Source organism: Ovis aries, chromosome 8, assembly GCF_016772045.2.
Source record: "Ovis aries strain OAR_USU_Benz2616 breed Rambouillet chromosome 8, ARS-UI_Ramb_v3.0, whole genome shotgun sequence".
Classification (NCBI taxonomy): Eukaryota; Metazoa; Chordata; class Mammalia; order Artiodactyla; family Bovidae; genus Ovis; species Ovis aries.
In genome coordinates this window covers 10,858,103-10,883,323 of record NC_056061.1, presented here as the reverse complement: position 1 = coordinate 10,883,323, position 25,221 = coordinate 10,858,103, and the positions used below count along the sequence as shown (strand labels likewise).

Genomic DNA, 25,221 nt, shown 5'->3' with positions numbered 1-25,221 from the left:
CCCAAAATTGAGAGCCATCTGAGTTTGTTCCTATCTTCTTCTTTTAGTGAACAATCATTTACAATTTCTAAAAATTCAAGATTTCCACACCCCTCCAATCCCATCTATTTCCTTTATTCTCTTGTGATATAATCTTGCCTCAGAGAGATTTCTCTAAGACATTTTTAGTTGCTTAAGACTACCAAAAAGAGACACTGATACTTACTGGCAAGATAGAGTAGCAGGGTATTTTCCCTCCTACCTGAAATGGCTGAGAAACTGGACAAAGCATATGAAATAACCCTTTTCAATATGTTGGATATTTGGCAGTAAAAGACAGTAATACCTGAGAGATGGGGAATAAACACGGTTAGCTCTAGGATTGTCCAAGTTCACAGCCACAAGAGGGTCTCCATGCCATAGCACAGGATGCTGTGACCCAGCTGGATCCTGAATGGTGGAGATGGAGCTAGTGTTTTGAGCACATGGACACAATTTAAATGCCTTTACTCAGGCTGATCAGAAAAGATGTGAATTACTAATACCAGGTAATTGAGAGAGGGGGTGACATTACTACTGATTCTGTAGGTGTTAAAAGGACAATAAGGGAATGCTGCCATGACTTGATGCCAGTAAATTCAGCAGCTTATATGAAGCTGAGAAGTTTGTTAAAAAGCACAAGCTACCAGGCTCGTTCAAAAATAAGTTTAAAACCTGAAAAAACCTTGTATCTATTAAAGAAATTGAGGTCATGATTAAAAACCTTCTAACAAAGAAAACTCCAGGCGAAGATGACTTAATTGGTGGATTCTATCAAACATTTATAAAAGAAATAATCCCAAACCCTTTCAAGAAGAATACACAAGACTCTTCCAGAAAATTGAAAACAAGAGAACACTTCTTATTCTGTGAAGACAGCTTGCCAGAGATGTTACAAGAAAGAAAAACTATAGATCAATATCCCCCATGAACATAAATGTAAAAATTCTTCAAAATTTTAGCGAATCAAATCCAACAACATTTAGATAAAATATCATGACCAAAGAAAGGTGTTTATCCCAGGAATGCAAAGTTGGTTTAACATTTGAAAATTAGTCAATATAATTCACCATAATAATGGTCTGAAGAAGAAAACTGATTATGATCAGTATTTGACAAAGTTCAGTATTCATTCATAAGAAAAAAATCTCAGCAAGCTGGGAATAGAAGGGAGCTTTCTCAGCCTGACATAGGGCATTTGTGAGAAACCTGCAGCTGACATTGTGCTTACTAGTGAAAGACTGAATGATTTCTCTCTGAAGCCAAGAAAAAAAGACAGGAATATCTCTCTTACCATTTCTATTCAGATTACACTGGAGATTCTAGCCATTGCCGTCGAGTTAAAAAGAAAGAGAAGGAAAGGTATTGAGATTGCAAAGAAGTAAAAACTTGACTTTTATTACAGACCACATGATCACCTATGCAAAAAATGAGATGGAATTTACCAAAAAGAACTATTAAGTGACTTTAACAAACTTGTAGGATACAGAGCCAATAATACAAAATAAGTTGTTATTTCTCCTTATTGGCACCGAACAATTAGGAATTGAAATGGAAAATAATATCATTTACCATATCAAAAATGTGAAATACTTTGAAATGCATCTGATAAAATATGTGTGAGACTTGTATGCTGAAAACTACAAAATATTGCTGAGAGAAAGCAGATCTAAATAAATTGAGAGACAGGCTATATATACATGGATTGGAAAACTCTATATTGTTAAGATGTCAGTTCACTCCCAACTGATCAATCGATTTAATGATTCTAAATCAGAATCCCAGCAGACATTTTTTTGTCAAAATTGATCAGCTCTGTCTAAAACTCAAAAGGAAGTACAAAGGATTAAAAAGCTAAAACAACTTTGGAAAAGAACAAAGTTGGAAAAGCAACTGTACCTGATTTCAGTTAGTATAAATTTACAGTAAAGATAGTGTGATATTAGTATAAAGTTGGGCAGATAGATCGACAGAATAAAATAAAGGATTAATAGAACCAAAGATATGTGATCAAAATTTATTTTTAACAAAGTCAATACAGTGGGGAAAGAATAGTTTTTTCAGCAAATAGTGCTAGAACAATCTGATGTCCATCTGCAAAAAAAGAAAAAAGATCATATAACCATAGCTCACACCCTTTGTGAAAACTGACAATGTATTATAGACCTAAGCGTGCAACCCTAATATTATAAAGCCTCTAGAAGAAATATAGAACAAAATATTTGTGACCGTAACTTAAACAAAGATTTCTTAAATATGACACCAAAAAGCATAATCCATGAAAAGCAAACTTGATCAGTAGGATTTCATCATCATTTCTGTTCTTTGAAAGACACTGTTAAGAGAATGAAAAAGAAATCTGTACACTGGAGAAAGTATTTGCAAATCATGTGTCTGATCAAGGACTTTTATCTAGAATCACTCAGTAGTAAAAACAAGTCAATAAAAATGTGCAAAGAATGTATACCAGTGGCAAGTAAACTAATGAAAAGCCCATGAAAAACATGTTCAACATCGTCAGTCATCAGGGAAGTGCAAAGAAAAACCACCATAAGATACCCTACTACACCTGTTAGAATGGTAAAGAATAAATAAACTGAAACACACATATACTGCTGGTAGGAATGTAACATGATACAATCATTTTGGGAGTACTTTGGCGGTTTCTTAAATATTTATTTCCAAATGACTTGAACACTTCACTCCTGGGCAATTACCCAAGGGAAATTAAAGCATATGTCCATACAAATACTTGTATACTAATGTTTATAGCAGCTTTACTTGTAGTAACCAAAAACTGGAGTCACCTCAGATGTCCATCCATAGATGAATGGATAGACAGTTTTGACATGTTCATATAAGGCAGTACACCTCAGTTATAAAAAGGAATGATACATGCAACAATATGATGAGTCTCAAAATAATTATGTGAGTGAAAGAATCCTTTCCTGCCCCCATCCACACCCAAAGAGAAAAGTATGATTTTCTTTATAGAAAATTTAGAAAATATAAGCTAATGTATATTTACTGAAAATGAATTGGTGGTGGCTAAGGGACAGCAGCGCAGAAGGCAATGGCACCCCACTCCAGTACTCTTGCCTAGAAAATCCCATGGATGAAGGAGCCTGGTAGGCTGCAGCCCATGGGGTCGCTAAGAGTCGGGCACAACTGAGCGACTTCCCTTTCACTTTTCACTTTAATTCATTGGAGAAGGAAATGGCAACCCACTCCAGTGTTCTTGCCTGGAGAATCCCAGGGACGGTGGAGCCTGGTGGGCTGCTGTCTGTGGGGTCACACAGAGTTGGACACGACTGAAGCGACTTAGCAGCAGCAGAAGCAGCAAGGAACAGCAGGGGAGGCAAGTGAGGCAGGATAGGAAGGAGGATTTATAAACGAGATCGATCGAGAAAACCTTCAGGGTGATGGATACACTCATCATCTTAATGATGGTGATAGTTTTATAGGCGCATATATTTGTAACACTTATCAAATAGTATACTTTAAATACATGCAGTTTTGTGTATCTCAACTTTACTCCAATAAAACTATTTTTAAAATTACTAGAATGACACCAGATTTGTTTCCCCAAGTTCAACGAAGACTTTGAATTCTAAAGAATTCAAATGTGATAGATATTTAGCATTTAGATTCTCATGATTTTCAAGAATTTTTTCCTGCATGTTTTATATCTTCGTTCAATTTTTAAAATTTCTTTGCCTGGAAACTCTTTACTTCATGAAGAAGTAGAGCAGTATAAATGCATACAAACTGCTGGTGAGAATATGTGCTCATGCTTAAGTCGCTAAGTCCTGTTCGACTCTGGGACGCTATGGACTGTGGCCTGCCAGGCCAGTCTACTCTGTCCATGGGATTTCCCAGACAAAAAGCTCGAGTGGGTTGCCATTTCCTCCTCCAGGGGATCTTTCCAACCCAGGGATCCAATTCACCTCTCCAACGCTGGCAAGCATGTCCATTACTACTGAGCCACCAGAGACTATAAATTGGTGCAATCACTGTGTTAAAACATTCCTAATGTAAAATATTTATGTCCTCTACAGCTAAGCAGTTTTCTTTCTAGGTATGGATCAAAAAATAGCAGCACTTAAACTGGTCTCAGGTCATGTTTGTACCCTTTAATTATTGAGGAATTCAAAGAGCTTTTGTTTATGTGAGTTACATCTTTAGATATTTACTTCTGTTAAAAATCAAAACTGAGAAAAGTTAGAAATATTTTTCATTTTTAAATAATCATGATAAACATACTGCCAGGTTAACACAATGTTTTTAGGGAGAATAATCATTTTTCAAAACAAGAAACAAATAAGGGTGGTATTGTTTTATGTTTCTATAAATCTCTTTAATATCTTGCTCAATAGAAGATGGACACTTGTATCTGTTTCTGTATTCAGTCTGTTACAGTATATTGTCTTCAGTTCAGTTCAGTCGCTCAGTCATGTCCGACTCTTCGTGACTCCATGAATTGCAGCACACCAGGCCGCCCTGTCCATCACCAACTCTCGGAGTTTACTCAAACTCACGTCCATCGAGTCGGTGATGCCATCCAGCCATCTCATCCTCGGTCGTCCCCTTTTCCTCCTTCCCCCAATCCATCTTAGCACCAGGATCTTTTCCAATGAGTCAACTTTCGCATGAGGTGGCCAAAGTATTGGAGTTTCACCTTCAGCATCAGTCCTTCCAATGAACACCCAGGACTGATCTCCTTTAGGATTGACTGGTTGGATCCTCTTGCAGACCAAGGGACTCTCAAGAGTCTTCTCCAACACCACAGTTCCAAAGCATCAATTCTTCGGCACTCAGCTTGTTCACAGTCCAACTCTCACATCCATACATGACCACGGGAAAAAACATAGCCTGGACTAGATGGACCTTAGTCGGCAAAGTAATGTCTCTGCTTTTGAATATGCTATCTAGGTTGGTCATGACTTTCCTTCCAAGGAGTCTTTTAATTCCATGGCTGCAGTCACCATCTTCAGTGATTTGGGAGCCCCCCAAAATAAGGTCTGACTCCGTTTCCACTGTTTCTGCATTTTTTGCTGTGAAGTGATGGGACCAGATGCCATAATCTTCATTTTCTGAAGGTTGAGTTTTAAGCCAACTTTTTCACTCTCCTCTTTCACTTTCATCAAGAGGCTTTTGAGTTCCTCTTCACTTTCTGCCATAAGGGTGTTGTCATCTGCATATCTGAGGTTATTGATATTTCTCCCGGCAGTCTTGATTTCAGCTTGTGCTTCATCCAGCCCAGCATTTCTCATGATGTACTCTGCATAGAAGTTAAATAAGCAGGGTGACAATATACAGCCTTGACGTACTCCTTTTCCTATTTGGAACCAGTCTGTTGTTCCATGTCCAGTTCTAACTGTTGCTTCCTGACCTGCATATAGGTTTCTCAAGAGGCAGGTCAGGTGGTCTAGTATTCCCATCTCTTTCAGAAGTTTCCACAATTTCTTGTGATCCACACAGTCAAAGGCTTTGGCATAGTCAACAAAGCAGAAATAGATGTTTTTCTGGAACTCTCTTGCTTTTTCCATGATGCAGCGAATGTTGGCAATTTGATCTCTGGTTCCTCTGCCTTTTCTAAAAACAGCTTGAATATCTGAAAGTTTGTGATTCATGTACTGAACCTGAAGCCTGGCTTGGAGAATTTTGAGCATTACTTTACTAGCATGTGAAATGAGTGCAATTGTGCGGTAGTTTGAGCATTCTTTGCCTTTCTTTGGGATTGGAATGAAAACTGACCTTTTCCAGTCCTGTGGCCACTGCTGAGTTTTCCAAATTTGCTGGCATATTGAGTGCAGCACTTTCACAACATCATCTTTCAGGATTTGAAATAGCTCCACTGGAATTCCATCACCTCCACTAGCTTTGTTCGTAGTGATGCTTTCTAAGGCCCACTTGACTTCACATTCCAGGATGTCTGGCTCTACATGAGTGATCACACCATCGTGATTATCTGGGTCATGAAGCTCTTTTTTGTACAGTTTTTCTGTGTATTCTTGCCACCTCTTCTTAATATCTTCTGCTTCTGTTAGGTCCAGACCATTTCTGTCCTTTATGGAGCCCATCTTTGCATAAAATGTTCCCTTGGTATCTAATTTTCTTGAAGAGATCTCTAGTCTTTCCCATTCTTGTTTTTTTTTTCCCCCCTCTATTTTTTGCATTGATCACTGAGGAAGGCTTTCTTATTTCTCCTTGCTATTCTTTGGAACTCTGCATTCAGATGATTATATCTTTCCTTTTCTCCTTTGTGTTTTGCTTCTCTTCTTTCACAGCTACTTGTAAGGCTTCCTCAGACAGCCATTGTGCTTTTTTTGCATTTCTTTACATGGGGATGGTCTTGATCCCTGTCTTCTGTACAATGTCATGAACCTCCGTCCAGAAGTTCATCAGGCACTCTGTCTATCAGATCTAGGCCCTTAAATCTATTTCTCACTTCCCCTGTATAATCATAAGGGATTTGATTTAGGTCATACCTGAACGGTCTAGTGGTTTTCCCCACTTTCTTCAATTTAAGTCTGAATTTGGCAATAAGGAGTTCATGATCTGAGCCACAGTCTTGTTTTTGCTGCCTGTATAGAGCTTCTCCATCTTTGGCTGCAAAGAATATAATCAGTCTGATTTCAGTGTTGACCATCTGGTGATGTCTGTGTGTAGTCTTCTCTTGTATTGTTGGAAAAGGGTGTTTGCTATGACCAGTGCGTTCTCTTGGCACAACTGTATGAGCCTTTGCCCTGCTTCATTCCGTATTCAAAGGCCAAATTTGCCTGTTACTCCAGGTGTTTCTTGACTTCCTACTTTTGCATTCCAGTCCTTTATAATGAAAAGGACATCTTTTTGGGGTGTCAGTTCTAAAAGGTCTTGTAGGTCTGCATAGAACTGGTCAACTTCAGCTTCTTCAGCGTTACTGGTTGGGGCATAGGCTTGGATTACCATGATATCGAATGCTTTGCCTTGGAAATGAACAGAGATCATTCTGTTATTTTTGAGATTGCATCCAAGTACTGCATTTTGGACTCTCTTGTTGACCCTAATGGCTACTCCATTTCTTCTAAGGGATTCATGCCCACAGTAGTAGATATAAGGGTCATCTGAGTTAAATTCACCCATTCCAGTCCATTTTAGTTCACTGATTCCTAGAATGTCGATGTTCACTCTTGCCATCTCCTGTTTGACCACTTCCAATTTGCCTTGATTCATGGACCTGACATTCCAGGTTCCTATGCAGTATTGCTCTTCACAGCATCAGACCTTGCTTCTATCACCAGTCACATCCACAACTGGGTATTGTTTTGCTTTGGCTTCATCCCTTCATTCTTTCTGGAGTTGTTTCTCCACTGATATCCAATAGCATATTGGGCACCTACTGACCTGGGGAGTTCCCCTTTCAGTATCCTATCATTTTGCCTTTTCATACTGTTCATGGGATTCTCAGGGCAAGAATACTGAAGTGGTTTGCCATTCCCTTCTCCAGTGGACCACATCCTGTCAGACCTCTCCACCGTGACCCGTCCGTCTTAGGTGACCCCACAGGGCATGGCTTAGTTTCATTGAGTTAGACAAGGCTGTGGTCCTAGTGTGATTAGATTGACTAGTTTTCTGTGATTATGGTTTCAGTGTGTCTGCCCTCTGATGCTGTCTCACAACGCCTACTGTCTTACTTGGGTTTCTCTTACCTTGGGCGTGGGGTATCTCTTCACGGCTGCTCCAGCAAAGCACAGCTGCTGCTCCTTACCTTGGATGAGGGGTATCTCCTCATGGCCACCCCTCCTGACCTTGAAGGGGAGTAGCTCCTTTTGGCCTTCCTTGCCCGTGCAGCTGCCACTCCTTGGACATGGGGTTGCTCCTCTTGGCCACTGCCCTGACCTGGGGTGTGCGGTAGCTCCTCTCAGCCGCTGCCCCTGACTTCGGAGGTGGGGGGGTAGCTCCTGTTGGCTGCCGCCGCTGACCTCAGACATGAGGTCAGTTGTCTTAGTTGAAGTGTATGAGGAAAATCTGGCCTCACACAGGTAGACGGTTGGAAAAGGGAGGACCTTTTCAGATAGTTGTGGCTGTTCTTCTTTGATGTGTGCTGTGCTGTCTAGTTGCTTAGTCGTGTCCGACTCTTTGTGACCCGATGGACTGTAGCTGTCAGGCTCCTTTGCCCATGGGGATTCTCCAGGCAAGAATACTGGAGTGGGTTGCCATGTTCTTCTCCAGGGGATCTTCCCAAACCAGGGATCGAAGCTAGGTCTCCTGCATTGTAGGAAGATTCTTTACTGTCTGAGCCACCAGGGAAACCCAAAAATAGAAGGCTTATTTGGGACCTAAACCCTGGACCTCTCATGCCTGAGGCAAGAATTATCCCCCTAGACCAACCAGTCAGCTTGCTCTCTTAAGTGGTAATTTCTTAAATTTAAGTTGCAGTGTTGAATCTGAAATCACATCGGTGAACTTTTTATATTCTCTTGCATTAAAATCCTTTGACATTTGTTGATCTGTACTTTGAATGAATTAATAACATTATTTTGTAATTTGCACTAGTCATTTGGAAAATAATGGCTCAGGTGAGTTATTCACATCTTCTAAATGTTGACACATTTAAATTGAATAGTATCAACAAATGATGTTCATTAATATCACCAACACTTTTATCAGAAAAGTATCGAAGTACTAGAGAGTTCCCAGGCTTGCCATGGCAGAGATAAGTTTTCTGAAATTCTAATTTTTACTGAAAGACTGAAATTTATCAATGGCAACCAGTGCTGCCATTCATTTCTTTTAAGTGACAGGTTCATTTTATTTTTGAGAAATAACTGTTGAATACCAAGTCTGAATCATGATGGTTTGAAATCTGTCAATCATACTTTTAAGTGAAAACAGTAGTCTGTGACAAAAGTGGTTAGTTCAGCTAACAATTCAAATACACAATTGCTTTTTCTTGAAATAGACATTGCTATTTGCTAGACATCAGAAGTGCCTTATGCATCTTCCTGTTTAGAGACAGAACAGGGTCACCTAACATTTTCTATAAAGATTTAATGAGTAATATATTAGGCTTTGTGAACCACAGACTTGAGTTTGAGTTGAGTGTTATAATGATTCACCTACATCACTGCAGTGTGAAAGCAGCCTTAGACAATATGTAAACAAATGAGTGTGATTGTGTACCAGTAAAACTTTATTTACAAAAACAGGAAGCACTCCCTGAAAACAAAAGCCCAGGACCAGATGGCTTCACAGGAGAATTCGGTCAAACATTCAGAGAAGAGCTAATGCCTCTCCTTCTAAAACTCTTGCAAAAATTGCAGAGGAAGGAACACTTCCAAACACATTCTACAAGGCCACCATCACCCTGATACCAAAACCAGACAAAGAGCACAGAAAAAGAAAACTACAGGCTAATATCAGCCATGAACATAGATGCAAAAATCCTCAACAAAATTTCAGCAAACAGATTCAGCAGCACATCAAAAATCTCATGCACCGTGGTCAAGTTGGGTTTCTTCCAAGGATGCAAGGATTCTTCAATATATGCAAATCAATCAATGTGATACACCATATTAACAAATTGAAAGATAAAAACCATATGATCATCTCAATAGATGCAAAAAAAGCCTTTGACAAAATTCAGCACCCATTTATGATTAAAACTCTTCAAAAAATGGGCATAGAAGAAAACTACCTCAACATAGTAAAGGCCATATATGATAAGCCTACAGAAAACATTACTCTTAATGGTGAAAAACTGAAAGCATTCCCCCTAAGATCAGGAACAAGACAAGGGTGCCCACTTTCTCCACTGTTGTTCAACATAGTTCTGAAAATTCTAGCTAGAGCAATCAGAGAAGAAAAATACAAGAAATCCAGATCAGAAAAGAAATAAAGCTGTCACTGTTTGCAGATGACATGATACCATACACAGTAAACCCTAAAGATAATACCAGAAAATTACTCGAGCTAATCAGTGAATTTAGCAAAGTTGCAGAATACAAAATCAATAAACAGAAATCACTTGCATTTTTATGTACTAATAGTGAAAAATCAGAGAAATTAAGTAATCAAGCCCATTCACCATTGCAACAAAAATAATTAAATATCTAGGAATAAACTTACCTAAGTAAACAAAAGAACTGTACACAGAAAATTATAAGACACTAATGAAAGAAATAAAATATGACATAAACAGATGGAGAGCTATTCCATGTTCCTGGGTAGGAAGAATCAGTATTGTGAAAATGACTATACTACCAAACACGATCTATAGAGTCAACGCAAACACTATCAAATTACCAATGACATTTTTAACAGAACTAGAAAAAAAAATTTCACAACTCACATGGGAACACAAAAGCCTGAATAGCCAAAGCAGTCTTGAGAAAGAAGAATGGAGCTGGAGGAACCAACCTTCCTGACTTCAGGTTATACTACAAAGCTACAGTCATCACGACAGTATGGTACTGGCACAAAAACACAAATATAGACCAATGGAATAAAATAAAAAGCTCAGAAAGAAACCCATGCACTTATGGGCACCTTATATATGACATAGGAGGCAAGAAGATACAATGGGGCAAAGACAGCCTCTTCAATAAATGGTGCTAGGAAAACTGGACAGCTACATGTAAACAAATGAAATTAGAACACTTCCTAACACCATACACAAAGATAAACTAAAAATGGATTAAAGACCTAAATGTAAGACCAGAAACTATAAAACTCTTAGAGGAAGACATAGAACACTCGATGAGATAAATCAAAGCAAGATCCTCTATGACCCACCTCCTAGAGTAATGGAAATAAAAACAAAAGTAAACAAGTGGGACCTGATTAAACTTGAAAGCTTTTGCACAGCAAAGGAAACTATAAGCAAGGTGAAAAGACAACCCTCAGAATGGGAGAAAATAATAGCAAATGAAATAACTGACAAAGGACTAATTTCCAAAATATAGCAGCTCATACAACTCTAGACCAGAAAAACAAACAACCCAATTAAATAGTGGGAAAAAGACCTAAACAGACATTTTTCCAAAGAAGACATACAGCTGGCTAACAAACACATGAAAAGATGCTCAACATGGCTCAGTGTTAGAGAAATGCAAATCGAAGCTACATACAGTGGGATAATCACCTCACACTGGTCAGAATGGCCATCATCAAAAAGTCTACCAACAATAAAAACTGGAGAGGGTGTGGAGAAAAGGGAATGCTCTTGCACTGTTGGTGGGAATGTGAAATGATACAGCCACTATGGAAGACGGTATGGAGATTCCTTAAAAAACTAAGACTAAAACCACCATATGACCCAGCAATCCCACTCCTAGGCATACACCCCGAGGAAACCAAAATTGAAAAACACACATGTATCCCATTGTTCATTGCTGCACTGTTTACAACAGCTAGAACATGGAAGCAACCTAGATGTCCATCAACAGATGAGTAGATAAAGAAGCTGTGGTACATATACACAATGGAATATTACTCAGCCATTAAAACGAACGCCTTTGAGTCCATTCTAATGAGGCGGATGATCCTAGAACCTGTTAAACAGAGTGAAGTAAGTCAGAAAGAGAAAGATAAATATTGTATTCTAACGCATATATACGGAATCTAGAAAAAAGGTCCTGAAGAATTTACTGCAGGGCAGCCGTGGAGAAGCAGACATAGAGGACAGACTTGTGGCCATGGGGAGAGGGGAGGAGAGGGTGAGATGCATGGAGAGAGAAACATGGAAACTTACATCACCATATGCAAGATAGACAGCCAACGGGAATTTGCTGTATGGCTCAGGAAACTCAAACAGGGGCTCTGTATCAACCTAGAGGAGTGGGATGGGGAGGGAGGTGGGAGGGAGGTTCAAAAGGGAGGGGATATATGTACACTATGGCTCATTCAGGGTGAGGTTTGACAGAAAACAACAAAATTCCATAAAGCAATTGTCCTTCAATAAAAAAAAATAAATGAAAAAGCAATAAATAAAGGATGATTTGAAAACCAAAAAAAAACAAAAAACAAAAACAAACCATCAAGCAGACCTGGTTTGCCCAGCAAGCTGTAGTTTGCCAATCCTGACATAGAGTATTACAAAGATGAGGATACTAAAATTATGATTTAATACAATTAATAGCTTACTGCTTCACCAGAGACTTGCTTCTCAGTGGCCTTCTTTCTGTCATCCTTCTCCCATCTCCATCCAAGAGCACCCATCTTCATTGTGTAACCTTCTCTGAGGCTAATCCCAACATCTGAGCCCTGGGTTCTAGACCTTATCCTGCCTGGTGAACATGCCATAAATTACCTCTTCTCTCTTTTCAAGCTCAGCTCTTTTTGACTTTTCCTTCTTGGTCTCAAACAAGCTTAAATGCCTCCTTGCTTTAAATGTCACATCCAGGCTGTGCTTGGGCTTTCTTTCTTTCTTTTACATGGCAGCAGTCTCCTAGTCACACCTTCTATTCTTAGGGTTCTAGTTGCTTGGATTTCTGTAGTGTTTGATACCAGTTATCCCTAATTGTTGCTTGAAATATTTGAAGCTCTCTTCTTAATTGGCTCCAAAATTTAATTTTCCGAGGCTTCTCTTTACCATTCTGGCTGCTGTTTTGCTCAGTTCTTTTCCAGTCACCTCTTATATATTAGCATTAGTCACTTAGCTGTGTCTGACTGTTTGCAGTCCCGTGGTCTGTCCATGGAATTCTCCAAGCAAGGATACTGGAGTAGGTTGCTGTTCCCTTCTCCAGGGGATTTTCCTGACCCAGGGATCAAACCTGGGTCTCCTTCCTTAGAGGTGGATTCTTTATCATCTGAGCTACCAGGGAAGCTTTCTTAAATATTGGTCTTTCTTAATACTGTTTTTTATTTTCTTATTTATAATGAATACTTTTCATTGTTCTGTGTGTGACCCATGGGTTGTCTCCTCTGCATGCATGATCTCATCTCCTATATCGTTGCTACTGTTGTTCAGTCGCTCAGTTGTGTCCAACTCTTTGGCGCCCATGGACTGCAGCACGCCAGGCTTCCCTGTCCTTCATTATCTCTAGGAGTATGCTCAAATGCATGTCCGTTGTGTCGATGATGCCATCCAGCCATCTCATCCTCTGTCACCTGCTTCTCCTCCTGCCCTCAGTTTTTCCCAGCATCAGGGTCTTTTCCAGTGAGGTGGCTCTTTGTATCAGGTAGCCACAGTATTGCAGCCTTAGCTTCAGCATCAGTCCTTCCAATGAATAGTCACGGTTGATTTCCTTTAGGAATGACTGGTTTGATCTCCTTGCTCTCAAAGGGACTTCCAAGCGTCTTCTCCAGCACCACAGTTTGAAAGCATCAGTTCATCAGTGCTCAGCCTTCTTTATGGTTCAACTCTCACATCTGTACATGACTACTGGAAAAACCATAGCTTTGACTATACAGACCTTTGCTGGCAAAGTAATGTCTCTGCTTTTTAATATGCTATCTAGGTTTGTCACAACTTGTCTTCCATGGAGCCAGTGTCTTATAATTTCATGGCTGCAGTCACCGCCCACAGTGATTTTGGAGCCCAAGAAAACAAAAACTCTGTCACTGTTTCCATTTTTCCCCATCTATTTGCCATGAAGTGATAGGACTAGATGCCATGATCTTAGTTTTTTGAATATTGAGTTTTAAACCATATTTTTCACTCTCCTCTTTCACTCTCATCAAGAGGCTCTTTAATTCCTCTTTGCTTTCTGCCATTCAGTTCAGTTTAGTCACTCAGCCATGTCCGACTCTTTGCGACCTCATGGATCGCAGCACACCAGGCTCCCTGTCCATCACCATCTCCTGGAGTTCACTCAAACTCACGTCCATTGAGTCGGTGATGCCATCCAGCCATCTCATCCTCTGTCATCCCCTTTTCCTCCTGCCCCCAATCCCTACCAGCATCAGAGTCTTTTCCAGTGAGTCAACTCTTCACATGAGGTGGCCAAAGTACTGGAGTTTCAGCTTTAACATCATTCCTTCCAAAGAACACCCAGGGCTGATCTTCTTTAGAATGGACTGGTTGGATCTCCTTGCAGTCCAAGGGACTCTCAGGAGTCTTCTCCAACACCACAGTTCAAAAGCATCAATTGTTTGGCGCTCAGCTTTCTTCACAGTCCAACTCTCACATCCATACATGACCACAGGAAAAACCATAGCCTTGACTAGACGGATTAGGGTGGTGTCAATCATCTGCACATCTGAGGTTATTGCTATTTCTCCCTGCAATCTTGATTCCAGCTTGTGCTTCATCCAGCCTGACATTTCACATAATGTACTCTATATAAATTAAATAAGCAGAGTGACAATATACATTCTTGATGTACTCCTTTCCCAATTTGGAACCAGTCTATTGTTCCATGCATGTCTGGTTCTAACTGTTGCTTATTGTTGCTGGTGACTCCCAAAGTTGAACTTCCAGTCCCCTGAGCTTCCCTGGTGGCTCAGATGGTAAACAGTCTGCCTGCAATACTGGAGACCTGGTTTGCCGGGTCAGATAGATCTCCTGGAGAAAGAAATGGCAACCCACTCCAGTATTCTTGCATGAAGAATCCCATGGACAGAAGAGCCTGGCAAGCCCCAGCCCATGGGGGTCACAAAGAGTTGCGTACAACTGAGTAACTAACATTTCGTTTCTTTCCAGTCCCCTGTCCGGCATCTCAAATTGAGTTCCAACAGCATGTCAAAAATAGTTTATATCTCCTTTGGAACCAGCTTTCCTCCTGTGTCAGTAAAAAAGCATTCACTCGGCCCTAAACTAGAAATCTTTTTTGCTTACAAGATCTGTGTGCACACTTGCAAATCCCCATCAGCTTTACCGCCTAAATATTTTTCTGCTTCTTTCATCATTTCTGTCTGTCTCCACTGCCTTTTCATGAGTTCAGGTTCATCTCCCAGGGCTTTCTAACTTGCCCTTGTCTCTGTTGTATCTTTTCGGACAAAGGTAATTATTTCTTACCTTGTATATCTTTTTATCTTGCAGATATTATTTAGTAGTCAGCCAAGCCATGTGGTTGCCTGTAAAAGAAAAGTTTTACTGGTACTTTTCTGCTGAAATACTCCCAGGGGTTCCCCTTGCTCCATAGGTTAAAGTTGAAACTCTTTAATGTGAGGTGTGGGATCTCTCACTGGCCTTTCCTTGGCTTTCTAGTTAAGCTCTCCCCTCCATCTACCCACATATGCACAGCCCCAGACCACCACAGTTCTCCTAGGAGGCTCTCATTTTTAAAAATTTTATTCATTTTAAAAATTTATTTATTTATTTAAATTGGAGGCTAATTACAATATTGTGGTGGTTTTGCCATACATTGACATAAATCAGCCATGGGAGTACATATGTCCCCCATCCCAAAACCCCTCCCATCTTCCTCCGCATCCCATCCCTCTGGTTTGTCCCAGTGCACCAGTTTTGAGTGCCCTGTTTCATGCATCAAACTGGGACTGGCGGTCTATTTCACATATGATAATATACATGTTTCAATGCTACTGTCTCAAATCATTCCACCCTCGCCTTTTCCCCCCAGAGTCCAAAAGTCTGTTCTTTACATCTGTGTCTCTTTTGCTGTCTTGCGTATAGGGTCGTCATTACCATCTTTCTAAACTCCATATAGATGCGTTAATATACTGTATTGGTGTTTTTCTTTCTGACTTACTTCACTCTGTAAAATAGCCTCCAGTTTCATCCACCTCATTAGAACTGACTCAAGTACGTTCTTTTTAATAACTGAGTTAATATTCCATTGTGTATATGTACCACAGCTTCTTACCCATTCATCTTCCAATGGACATCTAGGTTCGTCCGTGTCCTGGCTATTGTAAACAGTGCTGCGATGAACACTGGGGTACACGTGTCTCTTTCAGTTCTGGTTTCCTTGGTGTATATGTCCAGCAGTGGAACTGCTGGGTCATACGGCAATTCTATTTCCAGTTTTTTAAGGAATCTCCACACTGTTCTCTATAGTAGCTGTACTAGTTTGCATTTCCACCAACAGTGTAAGAGGATAGCCTTTTCTCCACACCCTCTCCAGCATTTATTGTTTGCAGACTTTTGGATCGCAGCCATTCTGACTGGCATGAGATGGTACCTCTTTGATTTATTTTTTAATTGGAGGATAATTGCTTTACAATATTGTGTTTGTGTCTGCCATACATCAAAATGAATCAGCCATAGGTATATGTATGTCCCCTCCCTCTTGAACCTTCCTCCCACCCCATCTCACCCCTCTAGACTCAAACCCAGTGCTCTGTCACATTCATCATTTTTTTTTTTTTTACAGCTTTACTCTTCGTACATTTGCTAAAAATGTCCTCACTCCCCTCCCACGTCACAGCTGACTTTAGGGTCCCACTCAACTCTCCTTTCCATGGCATCTTTGCTAATGCCCCACCACATTCTCAGTGCAGTGTATGGATCACAGCATTTACAAGCATTTACTTTGGGTACCTACTTTCTTCAGACCATTTGCAATCTCTGTAATAACGCCGTGCTCCGTCGCTTTGGTCATGTCCTGTATGACTGTTTACAACTCTATGGACTGTAGCAGGCTGGGTTCCTCTGTCCATGGGATTTTCCAACTAGGAATACTGGAGTGAGTTGCCATGCCCTCCTTCAGGGGATCTTCCCGACTCAGAGATCAAACCCAAGTCTCCTGAAGTACCTGCATTGCAGGCTGAGTTTTTACTGCTGAGCCCCCAGGGAACCCCTGTGATAACTCTGAAAGGTAGTAATTATTACCACCATTTTAAAGTTATACACAATGGAGTATTACTTAGCCATTAAAAAGAACACATTTGAACCAGTTCTAATGAGGTGGATGAAACTGGAGCCTATTATACAGAGTGAAGTAAGCCAGAAAGAAAAACACAAATACAGTATACTAACACATATATATGGAATTTAGAAAGATGATAACGATAACCCTATATGCGAGACAGCAAAAGAGACACAGATGTATAGAACAGTCTCTTGGACTCTGTGGGAGAGGGTGAGGGTGGGATGATTTGGGAGAATGGCATTGAAACATGTATAATATCATATAAGAAATGAATCACCAGTCTAGGTTCAATGCAGGATACAGGATGCTTGGGGTTGGTGAACAAGGATGAACCAGAGAGATGGTATGGGGAGGGAGGTGGGAGGGGGGTTCAGTATTGGGAACACGTGTACACCTGTGGTGGATTCATGTTGATGTATGGCAAAACCAATACAGTATTGTAAAATAAAGTAAAAAAAATGAAGTTAAGGAACCAAACCACAGGTATATTAAGTGATTTCTCTGAAGTTGTACATCTAAATGGTTGCTGAGCTGGGCTCTGGACCTGGGCTCTTTCCTGCTCTGTCATCTTGCGTCTCTGTATTCTTCCAGGGACTTCTTAATTATCTGAGTATGTATTCATCTGCTCTGATCAGCAGTACATTTCCACATCACCAGTTCAATAAATAAAGGAATAGAAGAGCTTGTAGCTGATAATGAGTTTCAGGTATAAAGCAGTCCTATGATATAATCTTGGAAAATCATGTTAGAGCATAGCAATTTGTCTTTTTCAAAGAACTGTTTGTTTAGATTTAGGGGAAAGTATTTTGGTTATTATACATTTTGTTCAACACATGTTTACTGCGTGCTGTGTTCTCCAAAGCCCTGCCAGGAAACAGACATTGGTATGATTGTTTCCATCCTCAGGGAACTATAGGAACTTATGACAGACAGACATCTGATGTGGATGTGTGTGTGTGTGCGTGCGTCAGTGGTGTCCGATCTTTGCAACACCATGGACAATAGCCCGCCCACTTTTAGGCACTAAGAATAAAATGCCTCAGGTTTTTAAGCAGAGGAACATGTGACTACATTCAAATAGGACCAGGAAAGATTTCCTTAAGAATGAGTAGAATTCCAATAAAAGGAGACTTTATGGGATGGCTGTTCAGGGACTAGAAGTTTAAAATAAATATAAAGAAAGAAATCTGGTTTGGTCTATTTATAATTCATATCAATGATTGATACCCTTTAATCTTAGATAAGAGCTATTTCAGTGATGGAGTATTGATTTTAAAAAATTTATTTTTTTGTAAAATAGATGCATAAAACAAATGTGGAGCTTAATGAGTACTAAGTGTGGATTTTAAGTGAGAAACAGGGTGGGTTTGTTGCGTTTGTTGCATGGAATATCCTAGGCCCTGGGTATCGCATATGGTCCTCTGTAGGGTGGGGATGACCTCTGATAGCATTCTCGCAGTTTTGTTTTGCTAAAGAGGTTACCTTGCGCTGTTGCAGTAGTCGTCTTAAGGCCACACTGCCTCAGAGTGGCTTCGCTTCTGTTTCTTAGCACATAATCTTTGGTTGCCTCAGCTAACTTTTTGACAGTGCTCTATTTTCTGGATTCTGGGCAGCCTCTTTTGGGGCTATAGACCTTTTTTCCCCCTGAGGTACAGCTGGAATCACAGCTGATATGTAGATGTTGACAGTCAATGTGTTACAAAGATTTGCTCTCTTACGAACTGAGGTCAAATCATAGTAGTTTAATGCCTGTATGATTGGGAGATGATTGGGGAGAATGGCATTGAAACATGTATAATATCATATAAGAAACGAATCACCAGTCTAGGTTCGGTACAGGATACAGGATGCTTGGGGCTGGTGAACAGGGACCCAGAGAGATGGTATGGGGAGGGAGATGAGAGGGGGGTTCAGGATTGGGAACACATGTACACCTGTGGTGGATTCATGTTGATGTATGCCAGAATCAATACAGTATTGTAAAGTAGCTTTAGATGGGTTTAGAGGAATTCTTCCCTCTTTTAGTGTTATGTGTTCATTAGCACCCATCAAAATTAAAATCCACATGAAGTAGGCTTTTTGATATACTGTTTCAGCTGTTGCCTTCAGATGGTGTCTAGAATAAACATCTGCATGTTTGAGACATTGTTCTAGAAGTGATAACAAAAAAGATTAACATGCAGCTTAGCATTCCTGGAGTTTTTTATTTCTAAAAAATGACACTGGGGCCAGAAAATGGATTAAATTCAGAAGAAGATACAGAAGAGAATTCAGTAGAAAAAAAAACCCAAGAAAAAGTAAATACATTGGGTAAATGTAATTATTAATATGTATTCATGTGTGAAAATATTACATACAGTTTCACAGTTGTCAATGCAATTTTGGACTCATACTTTTGTAAACAGGTTTAAATGTTTAAAATTTGAAATGAATTTTTTTTACGCAATCATTTGTGTTATTGACCGAAATCTTCTATTCTCATAGATTTGATCCAGGCTACCAATGAGACCAATGTTAATATTCCTCAGATGGCAGACACGCTCTTTGAGCGGGCAACGAACAGTAGCTGGGTGGTTGTATTTAAAGCTTTAGTCACTACACATCATCTCATGGTTCATGGAAATGAGGTAAAATTCATAAACCCAGGTTTTCTTTTTTGGGCAGGGGAGGGAGACTGATAAGCCTTAAGTCTCTTTACACTTTTACTAATTAGAAAAATAAGAGGAAGTATATAGGAAAGCCATCTGGAGTACAGTTTTACTCTTCTGTTAACCTATTTTTCAGAAAAATGTTGTTAGACATGTGTTAAATATGTATATACCATGTAAACATATTAATGGACGAAAATGTTAGGAGAAGGAAACAGCAAAATTGTTTTTCCCATTGGAAGTACTCCTTTGTGCCTCTGTGTGAAAATTGCTTACATAACAGTGTTTCGTTTTGGAAAATACTGACAAACTAAAAATTAGCCATTTTATATGGAATGCCTACTGAATCCTATTAAATTCAAATGTTTCTGTTATATACAGAAATGCAAGATCATAAAACTTAATTCTGATTCAGAATTAAGTGAATGTGATTCAGTTTTTATTCCCCATTAGAGAAAATGGGAGACTAGGAAACTATACTGAGTGAAAAAAAAATCACAATGAGAATGCATATTTTTAGAAATTCCCTAAAAATTCCCTTTAATATCAGAAATTGTTGAAATTAATGCTTTCAGAATATTGATATTTGATTCTGATTTTTGTTTTTCAGAGATTTATTCAGTATTTGGCTTCTAGAAATACCCTCTTCAATCTCAGCAATTTTTTGGACAAAAGTGGATCCCATGGTAAGAATATTATGTTTTATAATTTTCTTGCTAATGTTTTTGGTACAGAATCTTTTGATTTTTTTAATTCAAAATAATTCATTGAAAATCACTGTAACTGATAGCTCCACTGGATATCTAAGAATAAAATATAAATGTAACTATATAGTTACTTTATAGTAGCTTTAAAATATTTAATTGTTGGGCAACTCAGCATATGAATTATATATTAATTTTATCTTTTGTCTTTCAGTATTTACCTTAAAAAATAACAGTGGGCATGCTAGACTCACAGTTGTTTGTTTATGAAGGTATAGGAGGCAATGAAGTTAAAAATACATTCCCAACTTACGAAGGAGAAATCAAAAGCTTTACAGACAAGCAAAGCTGAGAGAATTCAGCACCACCAAACCAGCTCTCCAACAAATTCTAAAGGATATCCTCTAGACAGGAAACACGGTATAAACCCGAACCCAAAACAATAAAGTAAATGGCAACGGGATCATACTTATCAATAATTACCTTAAACGTAAATGGGTTGAACGCCCCAACCAAAAGACAAAGACTGGCCGAATGGATACAAAAACAAGACCCTCTATATGCTGCTTACAAGAGACCCACCTCAAAACAAGGGACACATACAGACTGAAAGTGAAGGGCTGGAAAAAGATATACCACGCGAATAGAGACCAAAAGAAAGCAGGAGTGGCAATACTCATATCCGATAAAATAGACTTTAAAACAAAGGCTGTGAAAAGAGACAAAGAAGGCCACTACATAATGATCAAAGGAACAATCCAAGAAGAAGATATAACAATTATAAATATATATGCACCCAATATAGGAGCACCACAATATGTAAGACAAATGCTAACAAGTATGAAAGGAAATCAACAATAACACAATAGTGGGAGACTTTAATACCCCACTCACACCTATGGACAGATCAACTAAACAGAAAATTAACAAAACGCAAACTTTAAATGATACATTAGATCAGTTAGACCTAATTGATATCTATAGGACATTTCACCCCAAAACAACGAATTTCACCTTTTTTTCAAGTGCTCATGGAACCTTCTCCAGGATAGATCACATCCTGGGCCATAAATCTAAACTTGATAAATTCAAGAAAATCGAAATATTCCAAGCATCTTTTCTGACCATAATGCATTAAGATTAGATCTCAATTACAGGAGAAAAACTATTAAAAATTCCAACATATGGAGGTTGAACAACACACTTGAATAACCAACAAATCACAGAAGAAATCAAAAAGAAATCAAAATATGCATAGAAACTAATGAAAATGAAAACACAACAACCCAAAACCTGTGGGACACTATAAAAGCAGTGCTAAGAGGAAAGTTCATAGCAATACAGGCATACCTCAAGAAACAAGAAAAAGTCAAATAAATAACCTAACTCTACAACTAAAGCAACTAGAAAAGGAAGAGTTGGAGAACCCCAGAGTTAATCTTAAAAATTAGGGCAGAAATAAATGCAAAAGAAACAAAAGAGACCATAGCAAAATCAACAAAGCCAAAAGCTGGTTCTTTGAAAGGATAAATAAAATTGACAAACCATTAGCCAGACTCATCAAGAAGCAAAGAGAAAAATCAAATCAATAAAATTAGAAATGAAAATGGAGAGATCACAACAGACAACACAGAAATACAAAGGATCATAAGAAATGGACAAATTCTTAGAAAAGTACAATTTTCCAAAACTGAACCAGGAAGAAATCGAAATCTTAACAGACCCATCACAAGCATGGAAATTGATACTGTAATCAGAAATCTTCCAGCAAACAAAAGCCCAGGTCCAGATGGCTTCACAGCTGAATTCTACCAAAATTTCGAGAAGAGCTAACACCTATCCTCCTCAAACTCTTCCAGAAGTTGCAGAGGAAGGTAAACTTCAAACTCATTCTATGAGGCCACCATCACCCTAATACCAAAACCTGACAAAGATGTCACAAAAAGGAAAACTACAGGCCAATATCTCTGATGAACATAGATGCAAAATCCTCAACAAAATTCTAGCAATCAGAATCCAACAACACATTAAAAGATCATACACCATGACCAAGTGGGCTTTATCCCAGGGATGCAAGGATTCTTCAATATCCGCAAATCAATCAATGTAATTCACCACATTAACAAATTGAAAATAAAAACCATATGATTATCTCAATAGATGCAGAGAAGGCCTTTGAAAAATTCAACATCCATTTATGATAAAACTCAGAAAGCAGGAATAGAAGGAACATACCTCAACATAATAAAAGCTATCTATGACAAACCCACAGCAAACATTATCCTCAATGGGGAAAATTGAAAGCATTTCCTAAAGTCAGAATGTCCACTTTCACCGCTACTATTCAACATAGTTCTGGAAGTTTTGGCCACAGCAATCAGAGCAGAAAAAGAAATAAAGGAATCCAAATTGGAAAAGAAGAAGTAAACTCACTGTTTGCAGATGACATGATCCTCTACATGGAAAACCCTAAAGACGTCCACCAGAAAATTACGAACTAATCAATGAATATAGTAAAGTTGCAGGATATAAAATCAACACACAGAAATCCCTTGCATTCCTATACACGAATAATGAGAAAGTAGAAAAGAAATTAAGGAAACAATTCCATTCACCATTGCAACGAAAAGAATAAAATACTTAGGAATATATCTACCTAAAGAAACTAAAGACCTGTATATAGAAAACTATAAAACACTGATGAAAGAAATCAAAGAGGACACTAATAGATGGAGAAATATACCATGTTCATGGATTGGAAGAATCAATATAGTGAAAATGAGTATACTACCCAAAGCAATTTACAAATTCAATGCAATCCCTATCAAGCTACCAGCCACATTTTTCACAGAACTTAAAAGTACTTGGTTTTAAATGTTTTTGTAAGTTAATAGGATTTGTTCTACAATCATGTGTTCATTCATCATATTTTCTGGTTGTCTGTTATGTATAGGCAAGCATACCAAGCATGAATAGTTCTCAGATAACTACATGTATTAAGTCTGAAATAATGAACAAAATCGCAAGGAAACCTCAGAAAAGACATTCTGTGCAAAGATGGTAGCATAACTAAATGGAATAGTATTGGAATGCCTCATGCCAAAAGTATTTTTGCCTGAAGTAGGATTTTAAATGAGGCCTTTCTGGTATAATTATTCACCTCATCTTAGAATTATTTACATTTGAGGAGTTTAAAAACATTGAAACTAAGCAAGGCACAGTTGAGCATATTTTATTAATTAGTTTTATTTCCTCTGCCCTTCCTCCAGGTTATGACATGTCTACCTTCATAAGGCGCTATAGCAGATATTTGAATGAAAAGGCCTTCTCTTACAGACAGATGGCATTTGATTTTGCCAGAGTGAAGAAAGGGTATGTTTTTTTTTTTTTTCCTCACACTTGTTTGTGCAGAGTAAGTCTTTGAGACATACTTGATTTATCTTAACTAAGTTAAATACCAACTAGTTTACAATCACCTTAAAAAAAAAAAGAAATTCAACTAGTAATATTATGAAAGTTAGCCTTGAGGTTGCAATGTTACTGTGCTTTTATTTTCATGCAGAAAATCTGATTTGCTGCTCAAAGGTGACATGGTACAACAGTTTATTTTATTAAAATCAACTCAAAATTCTTGAATACTTACATACTTTAAAATAATTTTAAGTTGAGAGAATTTAAACAAGTTTCATTTAAAAGAATGTGGCTGTAGCTGACAATAATTATTTCAGTACATTTTGTTTGAGGTGAAACTGAACTGTGTGTATGCACGGAGATCTGTTTTTGACAGGTGATACTGTTCTACTATTATCCATTGTTGTTGCTGTTGACCTATTAAGTCTTGTCCCACTCTTTTGCAACCCCATGCATGTAGCCCAGCAGTCTTCTCTGTCCATGGGATTTCCCAAGCAGGACTACTGGAGTGGGTTGCCATTTTCCTCCTCCAGGAGATCTTCCTGACCCAGGGACCAAACCTGCACCTCCTGCATTGGCAGGCAGATTATTCACTACTGAGCAACCAGGGAAGCCCATGCTATTATACATGCACACACACAATACAAACACACCATAATTGAACTGACAGTACTCATGGCCATTGAGTTGATGATGCTATCTAACCATCTCTTCCTCTGCAGATCCTGTACCCATTCATAGTTTGAAATAATGTCAACATATAGAAAATTTAATATTTTAGTCTCAAGAATCAACCCCAAAAGATATAGCTCTATTTTCTGATAGCTGACCTAAATTTGGCTGAAAAATATAATCTTGCCTGTTCAAAACAGATTAGTTTCTTGTGGGTGAAAATTTTATAAAATTAAGATTTTGGCTTTATCCCCTTCTATTAGAGATGAGTCTGGTTCATATGCCTTCCCCTGGCTTCTTATGTGGCCCTGGGAAGCCTTAGCTGATGTTCTAGCTTGATCATGACCTCTCCACAGTAGGGCCACAGCCTTCTTAGAAACTTCTGAACCCTGAATAGGCAAATAAGGGCACTTGGGGATGCTCTTCCTGCCCCAGAAGTGGGAGAGACCCCACTGCCATTATCAACCTGTTCACATCACCTAGGCGTTTCCTCCACTGTTTCGGTCCTGCTGCCCCTTGACTATTTGGATACAGGGGCTCCTTAGGAGGCCTGCAGTGAGTGCTCCCTGCAGTGCTCCATGCAGTCTCATTCTCTTCAGCTGGTTATTTACACTCAGCTCTTTTTGACCAACCTGCAAATCAGAATGTCCTTTTCATCACTTGATGTTTAATAGTATAAATTCTACTCCTAGTCTATAGGTTTTGAAGTCTTCCAAGACATGTTTTATCTCTCTGTCAAAAACAAACAAGCTAGGATTTAGGGAACCTAGAGTGTTAATACTAGTATTAATATTTTTGTTGTAGACTTAGAAAAGTCCATTCATAAATTCAACTGGCCTCTTCCATCCAGACCACACTGAGGGTGGTGCATAGAAAGCATTGCCTGTGTATTTGAGGATTGTGAGTACAGAGAGGAGAACAAACATGGCCTCTTCATATCTCAAAATCAACCTGCAAGGTCTCAGATGGTAAAGAATCCACCTGCGGTGTGGGAGACCTGGGTTTGATCCC

General features: G+C 38.9%; 1 protein-coding gene across 23 annotated transcripts in view; it reads left to right on the top strand.

Moving 5' to 3' along the window:
• Nucleotides 1-25,221, top strand: part of SNAP91 (synaptosome associated protein 91) — a 174,568-nt gene that overhangs the window by 42,671 nt on the left and 106,676 nt on the right. For all 23 annotated transcript variants that reach the window (XM_060419408.1, XM_060419407.1, XM_060419406.1 and 20 more), the window contains 3 exons: nucleotides 19,260-19,402; nucleotides 20,034-20,109; nucleotides 23,397-23,499. In XM_060419408.1, the coding sequence (XP_060275391.1) occupies nucleotides 19,260-19,402; nucleotides 20,034-20,109; nucleotides 23,397-23,499 (322 nt within the window). The remainder of the gene's footprint in view (nucleotides 1-19,259; nucleotides 19,403-20,033; nucleotides 20,110-23,396; nucleotides 23,500-25,221) is intronic.